General features: G+C 38.4%; 1 protein-coding gene across 1 annotated transcript in view; it reads left to right on the top strand.

Moving 5' to 3' along the window:
- Positions 1-13,426, top strand: part of LOC113010876 (myomegalin) — a 55,079-nt gene that overhangs the window by 5,532 nt on the left and 36,121 nt on the right. The window contains exons 4-5 of the mRNA XM_026150130.2: positions 1,584-1,694; positions 10,063-10,139. Coding sequence (XP_026005915.2) covers positions 1,584-1,694; positions 10,063-10,139 — 188 coding nt within the window. The remainder of the gene's footprint in view (positions 1-1,583; positions 1,695-10,062; positions 10,140-13,426) is intronic.

The raw sequence follows: 13,426 nt of genomic DNA, 5'->3' as shown, positions 1-13,426 counted from the left end.
TGTAGAACCCGTTTTTCCTTTTTCACTCTTGAGTTCAATTCTTTCAGTTTGCTAGTTTCTCTGAGGGACATTCAGGGATTCTCCACAGTGAGATTGAGGACAGCTACCTATTAATAGCACTGTGGCTCACTGCTCCCAGGTTTCCTATTTCTTTAACTTCTTTCCACTCACCTGCCTGTTTCACTCCCACCAGTGTCTCTCAACTTCATTCCCAGAGCTGATTGTGTAGCTATCACAGGCTATGGTAAAATCAGGGTGGGCTAATCCATCTTCAACATCATTATTAGTGTAAGAGGAGAAAAAAAATGACAGCAAGGTTCCAAAAGATGCAAAACAACATTAGCATCGACACATACTCATATGTGTTGCTTCCAGTCAGCCATATGTCCCATATTTGCTTTTCCTGTAGCTCACTAAAAGAGCTTTAGAAAGAGCTATTTAGCTAATTATTGTTAAACGGCTTTAGCTGTTTGCTAACTTTGTTTGCACTTTAGTGCTGAAAGCAAGAATGGATTTTTCTGTGGTTTTCTTTATCTGAAATATCTCCTGCTTCTGCCACAAACTGACATTTCTGTCAAAACCATAAATAAAAAATACATTTTCTAATAATGCAAGAGGCTAAAAGAGCTACTGCTACTGCTAATTTTCCCAACTGGCTTCTACATTTAACTCACCGTGAATGTTTAGGTTAAGACAATCTGTACCCTGAGTAAGATATTGAAGATGATATTTATATACTATTTTTAAGAAAAGGAGCTTCAGAAAACCCCCAGAATGGGATATGACAGGTACTAATTTGGTTGTGAAAGTTTAGTTACTTAAACTATAGCAAAGCTAAATAAAAAATAAAGCAGGTGTTATAGAAAAATTGTCATATCCCAAGTTCAGCAGTGGTGGATTTTGACAGTGGTTTGAATCCATACAGAAAAACAATGCAGACAAAAAGAAAAGATCAGAAAGTGCCTCACATCTCACCCCCCCCCCCCCCCCTTTTTTTTTTACAGAGGTGTGAGATTTCCTTTCATATCACAAGTAACTGTGAGTCTTTTTGACTCCCTCCTCCCCTCCTCTCCCTTTCCTCCCATCTCCCGTGGCAGTCTGGGATTCCAGACATGTCTCCCCCCAGTAAGATAAGCTCCTGTCCCCTTCCTGTGCAGACCACAACACACCATGGAGCTCGCACGGCTGCATCTCTGACCGCCGGGCTGCAGAGTAGCCCTCTGCACTGCAAACGCCCCTGAAAACCTCAGCGCGCGCGTGTGTGTGTGTGCATGTATGTGTGAGTGTGTTAGATTTAGTATGTGTGAGTGATTTTGTAGATTGTGTCCTTATGGCCTGTTAGATGCAAGAATGACACTTTGTAAATATTCTTTTTTTTTTTTGAGGAAGGCATATCTGTCAGTTCCTGGACTCTAACAAAAGGGCATGCTTAAGAGCTGCTGTACTTTGAAATGGACTCCTTTTCTCCATGACATGGAGAAGTCGAGGACAGCTATTCATTTCTGATCTATGATGGACATCATGTCAAGCAGTGTGGATGCACTTTGACAGTCATGTCTAACGGTTACCGTACTTTATCACAGCACCTGAATGACCTGAAGAAGGAGAACTTCAGCCTCAAGCTCCGAATCTACTTCCTGGAGGAGAGGATCCAGCAGAAGTATGAGGAGAGCAGTGAAGATGTCTACCGCACGGTGAGTGGGACAGCTCTCTAATTATTAGGAAAGTAGTGGCAAACTACTTGACTTTTGGTGATAGCTGATTTTGTGTTTACAGTTAATTAAATGAATTTATTCATTTATCAGTCACATGTGGTGACTGTCATAAACCATTGCTTTACTGAGACATGTTTGTTGATCCAGCTGTCACACTGGTTTGGTTGAGGTGATGGGACTTTACCAAGTGCGTGTTACAAGACATGGCTGTCCTGTGAAACACTAACCTCCAACTACCTCTTTTTGTAGTATTTTTAATGCAGTACATGTTTCTGGCTGGTTTGGCTGGCTTCTCTTTTCCTATCCGGGGTGCTTCATACTGGCATTTGGGGTTTTGTGCCCATTGTTTGATTCACAGCACAGAAACACTCAGACACATCCAAGGCTGCATAAACATGTAGAACAACACCACAATGTCAGAAAATAGCTTATAATAAAAATCAAATGACTCCTGTCATGAAAAAATATTTATTGGATGTGTGTGAGCTGTAAGTAAAATGTTGAACCTTATTACTTTTTATTACAACTCAAAATGAAAGAGTAGCACAAACGTTATCAAAAGAGATATTAAATTGACATTGAAGCTCTAGTTGTGTCAGTAATAATACTAACAATAACTTGTTTTATACAGCGGTTTTCATGACAACCTGAATCTGGATACCTTATTTTATTTTGCAAATACATTTGCATTTGTAGATACTGTAAAGGTTTATGTTTTATATGGATACATTGTAGATCTTATAAGATTTGTCTTATACTGTAATTTAGTTATGTAAGTAACACTGTAACATTATATCATAAAAAATGCGTATTTTATCTATAGTTAATTCTTGTAATTACATTGCTTGTAATGGCATTCATGTTTAAATCCGAGTAGGGCTGGGCCATATCATACCTTTCACGGTAATACCGGTATAATGTTGGGCAACGATAAGAAAATGAAATATCATGATAGAATATGGGTAAAATGTGCATGTGCAGTGCCTTTCTTTTCATACGCACATGGCGGAAAAAGCATGGCGGCAATGAGAAGGGCGAAAGGATCGTTGAATGAAACGGATGAACCACACTTAGTTTGTAAAAATGCTGCAACTTCAGTGGTGTGGAACTGGTTTAGCTTTCGGCTGTCAGATACACAACAAAGCACTATTTTTGGTAGAGCATGCTAGCGGGCCGTCGTTATTACCGTGTTTTTTGAAAAATACGGCACACTTAAAATCAGTCCTTTGATTTTTATGAAAATCGACAGTGCCCCTTATAATCCCGTGTGCCTTATGTATGAATTCTGGTTGTTTTTACTGACCTCGAAATGATTTTATGTGGTACACGGCGCTCAAAAATCTGTCAAATGTTTTAGTACGACTTTGCTAAGCTACAAACCTGCACCGCTTGATGGATTGTCGGAGCGTTGCGGCTATCGTAGGCAGGCACGTACGTACTGTGCTTCAACATAATATTACCGTATTGTGTGTGTATAACCTCTTTTTAAGTTTTGTGGATATTATACATGGTTGTGCTGAGGATATGTCGGCCACTTTCCACTGGAAATGCCTTTTGGTTAAACTCTCAGCAAGGAATTTGCATTTGCACTGTTAAATTTTTATATAACTTTAATTCACATAAAAAAGCTGCTTGTTTAAGTGAAAATACATTGATCTTTGGGTTTTTTTGCACTAATAAAGTTGTGGAGTTGTAAAGTATTTTGTCTAGTGGCAGTTATATCGTTATCGCAAATTTTCAAATGTATATCGTGATAAATATTTTGGGGCATATTGCCCTGCTCTAAATCAGAGTATAAGATGTAAAACACATGCTTAAATTTTTTTCTATTTGTCTTCCATTTGGATGCTCATATTGCATCTCATATTTATTTTCTCTGAACTGATTTGAAGTGCAGCAAAACAATATGCCTTATACATTAATTAAAATAATTGGTGCTTGGAGCATTTATTTAGAAACTTGGTAAAGCTTTTGTCCTGGAATCAGTATTTTAGATACGTGAATTGATTCGAAACTTGAAAATGTCAATTTAGATTTACATTTGCAGTGATTGCGTAGATTGCATAGCCATAATTTTATGCAAGAGCCTGAATTTTGCAAGGATCTAGCTGATTTTAATAGAAGCAAAAAAACCCCCAAAAAACCCCCAAACAAATCAATTAAATTAAATTTAAAAAAAATCAGCCAACAGTATATCTTCAGATATTCTCGAAATATGGACTATGTTAAAGTAAAAGGATGGAGTCATAGTATTCACACTTTCTAGAGATGTTGTTCAGATTGCTTTAACTGTATTTTCATGATCCCTGGCTTGATTAATAAAATATTAACACGACAGCACCAGTATTATGTAATACTCCAACAGACTAGGTTATTGAAGTCTGTTAGGATTCTGTGCTGCTTTAAGGGGAGAACATCTCTGGAAATGGTTTTAAAGTTGGTTTTGTCCCAAGCAAAACATTTTTTATACAGAGTGAAACTGTGAGAGCACAAAATAAAAGATACAGTCCACAACTAGTTAAAATATATATAGTAGGAAGGGATCCAGACAGCACATCCTCCACCAAAAACCCATAACCAGTTGTGCAGTTTTAAAGATCGTGCTCCACCTTTGAAATGTGTTTACATGTAGTTTTAGTTTAATCTTGACAAACAGACACAAGGGTAGCTAGAATCATAAAGCTAAATATAGCATCAGAAAAGTATGGTTAGAGTGTTGGTACTGCAGGTCACCTGTTACAGTGTCATAGTTGGAGTAATGAATGCTTGGCTTTAAATCAGTGCTAGAATCAATAATTAATTTTAAGATCGTCAAAATATACAGAATATATTAAAATATTAGATTTTTAAATAGATTCATTGATCGACAGTGAGAATTCTCTGCTTATCTGAGCAAAGCAAGAAACTCACAGATGTAATAATTAGTTGCAGATCTAAAAACAATGGTCTTTCTCATAGAGTCTCTATGAGGATGCTGTTTCTGTGAACATGCTGCTTTGCTCTGCTTCTAAATGTGTTTTCTGCGTCCATCTCTGCATGCAAAGTGTGCACCTACAGTAAGGTGACCCAGTTCAGCTGTTGTCTGTTTGCAAAAGCCAGCCGGCGTCTCTTCATCACTTTCGTTCTCCCCTGGTTCTAATTCCTTTTTGATCACCACCGACTCTTTGATATGAGAAATTAATGGCTGCTTAATCCAGCCAAACAAGACCTGAGCGTTGGTCCTCTTATCCTCCGCTATTACTGCATACCAGCAGTGATTGGGTAAACTCGATCCCATGTTGTACAGACATGCAGCTGGAGTTTAATCCGTGTGCCTCACAGGCCCCACTCTGTGTGACTAAAGGCTAATCAGTCAAAGCACTTTTTATTTGGAGACTAAATCTTTGTTCTGTGGATGCTATCCGACCTGAGCTGCTCGTGTTGAATATCATGACAGAGTGATAATGTTCCCATCTTTCCTCCGAAGCATCTCTGTGTAATACAGTACAGGCTGGCGTGTTAGTCCTGGGTACATAGTGATCTCTCTGAGAGCCCAAGAATCTCTATTTATAGAGCCGGCTTCAGTGCACTGATGTATTTATCACATGTGTCATCGTAACACGTGCTTGTATGTTTCACTTTCAGTCACATCTTAAACATATTTGAGAAACATAGTGTGGTATAAATATGTAATAATGTGTTTAATTGTTTCTTCAAATGTTCAGTTTTAGAGTCCTTACTATTTTATATGGTAAAGTTGAGAAAAAAAGCGTTTTGTGCTGGATGGATGGATGAGTTTAAAGAAGCCAGAAAACCCTAAATATTTACCATTGTTTGAGAGAGCCAGGTCAGCTCTGTCAACAGAACAGCTAGCAGCACAGCATTCCCACAGAGAGGTACCTATAAACCTGTACATCACAGCCTGTAAAATAGCTTAGCACCATGTAACTGTCCCAAGTACATGATGGGTACACGATTACAATAATTAGTAGGAAAACATGGCAATATACTACAAATATACACAGCATTTCACAGTATAATATCACAAGCAGCCAGGATCTACAAACCTAATTCCAAAAAAAGTATTTTCTGAAAAAAAAAAATAAAAACAAAATGCAACTTTTTTCAAATCTCATAAACTCATATTTTATTTGCAATAGGATGTAAAAAAAAACAACAACAAAAAACAAATCGAATGCGTAAAGTGAAAAATTTAGCATCTTTATGAAACATATTAGCTCGTTTTAGTTGGGTCTGTGTCATCCTCTCTTCTTTTAACACCAGTCTGTAATCCGTCAGGGAACTGAGAAGACCAGCTGTCAGACGTTTGGATAGGAACATTGTCCTGTGATAGTCTGTTATAGGATTCTAGTTTCTCAACTGGACTGCAGGAAAGTCAGTTCAGCACCTGGAATCTTCTCCTTTGAAGCCATGCTGTTGTAATAGATGTGGTATCCAGTTTGTCTTGCTGAAATATGCAAGGCCTTCCCGAAAAAGACTTTGTCTGGATGGGAGTTCATGCGATCTAAACCTTTATAAAGATGCACGCTTTTGAATTCAGCACTGACACCAAGCCAGACGGTCCCTCTCCTCTTCAGTCCAGAGGATGCAGCATCCATTTTTTTTCCAAAACAGAATTTTTGGGAAACAGAACAGTTTTCCTCCCATTAGCAGATGTCTGCCCATCCCTGGTTTCTTCCTGTTAAAAGGGAGATTTTCTTTCCTACTGTTGCCAGTGCTTGCTCAAAGGGGGTCGTTTGATTGTTGGGGTTTTCTCGGTGTTATTAAAGGATCTCTACTTTAAAATATAAACTGCCTTGATGCAAGCATTTCTGGATCATGTTGACATGTGGCTTCTTCTTTGCATGATAGAGCTTTAACCAGCACTGTGGATGACACGGTGAACTGTGTTCACAGAAACTGATTTTGGAAAGTGTTCCTGAGTCTATGCAGTGATTTCCATGGCAGAATCATTTGTGTTTTTAATGCATGTCCTGACTAAAGGCCCAAAATCACAGGTATCCAGTACTGGTTTTTGACCTCGTCCTTTGCGCACAGAGATTTCTCCAGATTCTCAGAATTGTTTGATTATATATTTTTCACAGATTGATGAACCTCTGTCCATCTTTACTTCTGAGAAACTCAGTCTTCTATACCACCACATACTTTTCTGACCTTTTGTTGTCCGTGTCCCAACTTTTTTGAAAAAAAGTTGCTGCCGTCAAACTCAATTATCTGATATTTTTCATAGTAAAATGTTGCACTTTAAACACGTTACATTTTTTTTTATCTTCTATTGTAAAGAAAATATGGGCTTAAAAATTTAGATATCATTGCATTTTGTTTTTATTTATATTTTACAGAGATTCGCAAATTTACTGGGTGGTAAAAACGTAGGTGGGTTTATAAGGTACATGTTAAAATTTGGATTTTAAAACATTTATTTCTATAGTTTTCATCAAGCTATTTGCACTGTGATGTCAAATATGTTCTTAAAATCCACAAAGATGTCCAGAGTCTTTAGTCTGGAAAAGTGTGGAACTTGGGGAAGTTATTGAAGGACCCTTAAAATTAGAATAGAATACAATAGCATAAAATAGAATACCCCTTTATTGTCATTGTACATCTACATTGAAATTATGGATTTCTAAAGAAATTACTCATCTAAAAAGCTGTTGTCAGTATAATTAATGTTATCGATACTACCAAACCATGTAAATCTTTGGTATCAGTTAAAACAGGATGAGCAGGATAATAATTCCAAGAATTGAAGCTGATGTGATAGCACATCACTATTAGCTGATCACTCCCCATGATACAGGTGTGTTCAATTTCTGTGTGGTGAGCCTGTCAAGGTTCGAAGTGCAGCCATCCCCCTACCCTTAGTTAAAAGTGGATGTGTTGCTGAGGGCCGTCAGGCCAGGAGAGGCCAAAGTAGCAGGTGCACGGTGATGGGTGGCTATATATAGAGCTCTTTGCGAGACAGTTCCTGTAAACCATGTTGTTGTCTCATGCACACGCACACACAAACACAAACATGCACACACACGGGAATACATGTTTGCTATTATCAGAGTCTTTAGACAGGCTTCATATCATCAGGAATCTGGAACCCATTTATCACATATTTATTGCATATGTTAAAGCTGCTGTTGCATGACTTAGTAACATAAGTTGAAAAGGATTGTTTATCATAAGACATTACGCTGAACAATGGCAAATCTAAAAGGTATATCTACAGTCTTTATAGTTTTATTTTAAAACTTAAACATAGAAATATAGAAAACCCAGCTTGTTGTAGAGGTTTTTTTTAAGATAGTCATGGATTTGTTTAAATTAAACAAACTTCACTCTTAAAAAAAACATGTTATTTTTTTCTGTTGATATGATACACTGAACATTGAAGTCATTTAGTCCACACAGTATTTCTGCCTCTGTGGGGTCATTATTGTCACTGTCAATGGTTCTGCGCATTAGTTTCTTCATAAATCAGTTATTCATTTCCTTTATATTTCAGAAACAATGAAAAATTATTCATCACACTTTCCTGCAGTCCAGGTTTATTTCATCAATTGTCTTCAGGCTACTGCATAGGCAATATAAAAGATAGATGTAGTGACATCATCCACTGGTTTCTGAAGTTTTGAGATGAGCGTTTCCACTGTCGCCAACTTGGTTTCAAAAAACTGGATTCAGTAGGGATTGATTGAATTCATTTTGCATTTAAAATGACCGAAAAGTCCATGAACTCATGAGTAAAGTGTTTTACAGAAGTCAGCTCAGAAACCTGTTTTCCCAAAGACTTCCAATGGCCTGGAGGCCCTCTTAAGGCTTTTTGTCAATTTTCGACCAACATTTCATTGAGTTGACCTTGAAGACTTTGATGTAACCCAAATTTTCATAGATTGTTAACATGATCTGACTCTACACAACTACAAAGTTTGAACATTTCATTGAAATATTTTTGAGCTACTGTGTTTACAGACAGAATGACCCCGCACATGACGTCCAGGGCCGAGGTAATAATTGTTATTTTAGATATTCAATCAGTTTTCTTTTGATCAGTAATTTGATAGTCAACTAATACTTGCAGCTCTACAGCTGCAGAGCCCTGCGGATTTAAGCACTCATAGTTCATGAATATTGGTTAGTTTCAGGGTGATTGATTTTTTTTTTTGTTAGTAGTTCTGGATACTCTTAACAGGAGAGCTCTCTAACAGCAAAGAGGAAAAGGTCAACACACGTGCTTGAAGGCGGAATAAAACTGAACATTTAAATTGCTCAGTACCGACCACTGAGACCTGCATTTGTTCAGCCTGCAGCGGACAGACAGAGACAGACAGATAATCTGTCCTCTCTGGCTTTGCTGAGGTCAGAATGGAAAGAACGATCCCCACGATTAAATTGTCAGTCCTCTAACACTGTGTGAGAGCTCCGATTGGCACCTAAAATGTCCCCTGTGGACCTCAGCAGGTAAACAAACTGTGGAGTTCAGCTTTTGGCCACAGCGAGCGAGTATCTGAGCTGCTCTGAATTCTCCAGCTCTAAATATACCAGCCGTGACAGTTCGGTCAGATGCTCCGCACTGATGACACACAACACCCATGAAGCCTTGATTCACTCAGCAGAGACGGGGCAATTACAGCCTGAGATGTAGTGGTTAAGGACACTGAACAAGGACCAAGACAAATGAGTGCTAAATATGTGACAGAGATTTACACAAACATCAAATCAAAAGCAGAGAGAGTGATGAAAACTTAAAAGCTTTTCCACATTTTATCATATACATATATATCCATTCTGCACAAAAGGATCAGCCATATTTATTGCCTAATTTATTGTCTAACCACCTGTCATTTGTGAACTCAGAAAGTTTTGCATTTTGGCTGTAGCCATTTTCTTTGGATCATAAAGTGACCATCTTTGGACCAGAGTGTGCTAAAGCTAGCAAGCTTGGGTAATAAACATAATTTTACAGACTTAAGACAGTTAAAGCGGCTTAGAAGCCATAAAACTGTGAATATTAGTCAAGGAACCACAACTGTTTTTTGTTTTCACCGCGCCGTAAATAAGAATCTAAAAAATGTCACATGTTTTGCTGTAGGTACCACGGTTACTTAGCAACTAAGGCCACATGAGGAGGGTTTTATTTATTTATTTATTTTATTAGTAGATTAACAATAATGAAGCTCAAATCAATTTTTTATTACTGATGAAAGATTTCACATGATTTAGTTTTTATTCTTTATGCCTCACACATGTTTTATTTTTAAGATAAGGCAGAGGAGGTGGTGCACCGAGGAGTGAGCTTGTTTTAAGATAACACGATGTGTTAACTGATTATCTTGATGCTCTTCATCTGTTGCAGAACATCGAGCTGAAGGTGGAAGTAGAGAGCTTGAAGCAGGAGCTTCAGGAGAAACAGGACCTTTTGGACAAAGCCCTGTAAGTCCACAAATATTCATCAGAATTAGTTGTTAAAGTACAATAAGGTACTACTAACAGATTATAACAATTAGACAGATGCAACGCCAATTGGAAACTAAAGATCAATAACAATCAAGTTGAAATATTCTTCAGACATGTTCTGTGATTATTAATAATCTCTATTGCATTTCTTCTTCTGTGGTCTTTTCTCTTTTCTTTCACTGATGTACACATTACCACAGCACTTGGTTAACTTTCTTTTCTGATTTGGCTTTCATGAAGTGGTGTTCTTGCTGGATAATAAATGTAATGCTCTACATGGTCCTGTCTTAACTATGGTAACACTTCATATGACTAAAAGCTCATATGCCATGCAGCTGCTAGTAGACACACACACACACACACACACACACACACACACACACACACACACACACACACACACACACAGTAAGCCAAAGCGTAGATCATTAACCTTTAAATATGTGTTCTCATTTGTGTCTAGGGATGGGTATCGTTTAGGTTTTATCCGATACCGGTGCCAAATCGGTACTTTTGAAACGGTGCCGGTGCTCAAACGGTGCTCAAACCGGTGCTTAAAGAATGGAGAACACAAAATTGGTCCAAAAATCTCTCATGTTCAGCTGGTTTTTTGTAAAAAGATAACAATGTTAGCCTTTTCTGCAGCTATAGGGCATATATGGTATCACTCTTGGCTGGAAGCAGTGCTTAATCAATGGAAAAAACACAAACTTTGTCCAAAACCTGTCATGTTTAACTGTTTTCCACTTTTTCTTTGGTCATTTTAGCCTTTTTGGCCAGGGTGCAGGGAGTATCTGCCATCAAACAAGAAGACAGCCGCATGTAGCTATGATGAGGTTTGCTAGTTCACCTTACATGCATTAATGTAATAACGTGGTTAGCCTACTCAACGTAAATTACACACGAACAACATTAAGCTACTGACCCAGAGAAGAACGGCTGCTGCTGCCATCATCATTTCTGCTACACTGACAGGGCTAGGGGCCAAGACTCTCCTCTTCGGGGTTTTTGGGGGATGTTGCTAACTCCAGGTCCGATAACAGGCAACCCACGCACAGTAGATGTGCTCGGTGTGAGGTCTCGCAGCAAGCTATCATACGGCGCATTTCTGGGCTTTTAAAAAAAACGCTATGCATCGCCAGGTGTTTCATCGGATTTGAGGTGTTACCTCCTTTGACAGTATCACAGTATCAGCTTAAAGCACTTGTTGCAGGCTGCTGAGTTTGCATATTTTGCTGTGAAGTACAGCCAGACTTTTGACCGCTTCGCCTTGGACATTTTTAATCTGTAGCTCTGCTCTAAAAGAACGTACGTACCTGGACCCGCCTACTATCCTCGGAAACGTAAAATGATTGGCTAGAAGTGTATCACAGCTCAGGAAAAAAAAGCACCGAAATAAAGCACCGAAATGTGCGCTGCTTTTCGGTCTGGTTACTACCGTTTATGTCAGAACCCACCGGTACCCATCCCTATTTGTGACCACTTTATCTTGTGTCCCTGTGGAATTAAACAATTAAAGAACTGAAGGTTGGGATTTTGCTGGGATATGTTGAGATTAAATAGTGGTGTAAGAGTAACATTGAAAGCATGGGTGTCAAACATCGGGCTCAGGGACCATCAGCATGACAAAGAGCCCAATCCTGTCATGGCTGAGCAGCCATTGTGTTAGTGGAGTGGACCCAAGTGCAGACATAGAAGGAGATGGAACTGAATCTTAACAAAAAAACAAGCTTTTTATTTGGCCAAAAACATGAATACAAAACAAGGCAAAAACGAACCAGGGCAAAACTAAAACTAAAACCTAAACTGGGAAAAGCTAGGCTGTACAAAACTATGACAAGGAAAACATGATTCTGAGCAGGTGTATGAGAGTAACTATGACAAGAAAAACTGTGAATATAAAACATGAACATAACCTGACCAGAATCATAAGGTACCTGAGCTCCACCATGACATAGGGAATGGAAAACAGACACACCAACAGAGAGAGACAGAGGACTTAAATACACAGGAGGGAAAAGAGGGAAGTGGAAACACCTGGGGAGACACAGCTGACACCAATGATTATGACCCAACAGGGAAAAGTAAAACTAAGCACACTGAACATAGAAACAAGACTTTCAAAATAAAACGGGAAGCATGGAGAGACATGAATTGGGACACGCAAACTTGACACAAGAGACAGAGGGAGCGAGAGAGGGAGAGGGACACAGAGGAGAGAGACACAAGGGGAAGCTACATAGACGAGGAAGAATAGAAAAAACATAAACCAGACTAAAACTCAACCAAGACAAACCAGTAATAATACTAGAACTCTACCTCAACTTAAGAATAGCACATGAATATTAACATAAGAAGTCAACAGTATAAAATAACACAAAACGCTGGGTCACAGATCCAGCACCTGACAAATCCAGTGTGAAAGAAAGCATACATTTTGGAGTTTTAACTACACTTCAATAGGTTTTACAACTTTTGCTCTTGGTAAAGATTTCTCAAATGGCCTTTTATAGATAGTAATTAAGGATCAGATGAACAATTCAATGCCAGAAAAGTTTCTGTTTTTTCAGTATCTACTATAGGATTTTAATGTTTTTACTATGGGTCAGACAGTACGAAAAAAAATAGGGCATTTTCTGTGAATTAACAAAAGCATTTTGTTTTATAATTAGAGGATATTCTGGGGAATGAGCTTCCAGAACTTTTCCCTGTAATTTTACACATTGATTTCTTAGAGAGACCAAAAAACAATCCATTCACATCCTCCTCATCCTATGGGGCAGGTGCAGAGCCCAAAAAATGAGACAAAGGTAAAACAGAGTGCAGAACTCTAGAGTCCTAATTTATTGCATGGAACAGCTTTTCGAGCCCAGCTGCTCTTCATCAGACATGAAACACCAACCATAGCATTGTTTGTCCTATATAAGAACTGATTTTTGATAGGATGTAATTGGTCATGTGACCATTCACAGGTGATTTACGAGGGTGCTGTTTGGTGTTTCATTGTCTGATGAAGAACAGGTGCGCTCAGTAAATAAGGAATCTGGAGTTCTGCAGCGTGTGCATTCTTTTTCTCACGCTGGCAGATTTCTTTAATTTACTGCAGTAGAATTTTTTTATTATCATGTAGAAAAACTGAGGCATACTTGTGTATTTTTTAATCATCATTATGTCTGGTTGTACAGCATATGTTGCAACAGTTTTATGGTAGTTGTTGACCCACCAAGATTATAAAAGAGATGTGTGGGCTGTCTGAACAGCCT

Source organism: Astatotilapia calliptera, chromosome 18 (assembly GCF_964374335.1).
Source record: "Astatotilapia calliptera chromosome 18, fAstCal68.1, whole genome shotgun sequence".
NCBI classification, from domain to species: Eukaryota; Metazoa; Chordata; class Actinopteri; order Cichliformes; family Cichlidae; genus Astatotilapia; species Astatotilapia calliptera.
Note: the sequence above shows the minus strand (reverse complement) of the source record. Positions and strands in the feature narration are given on the sequence as shown.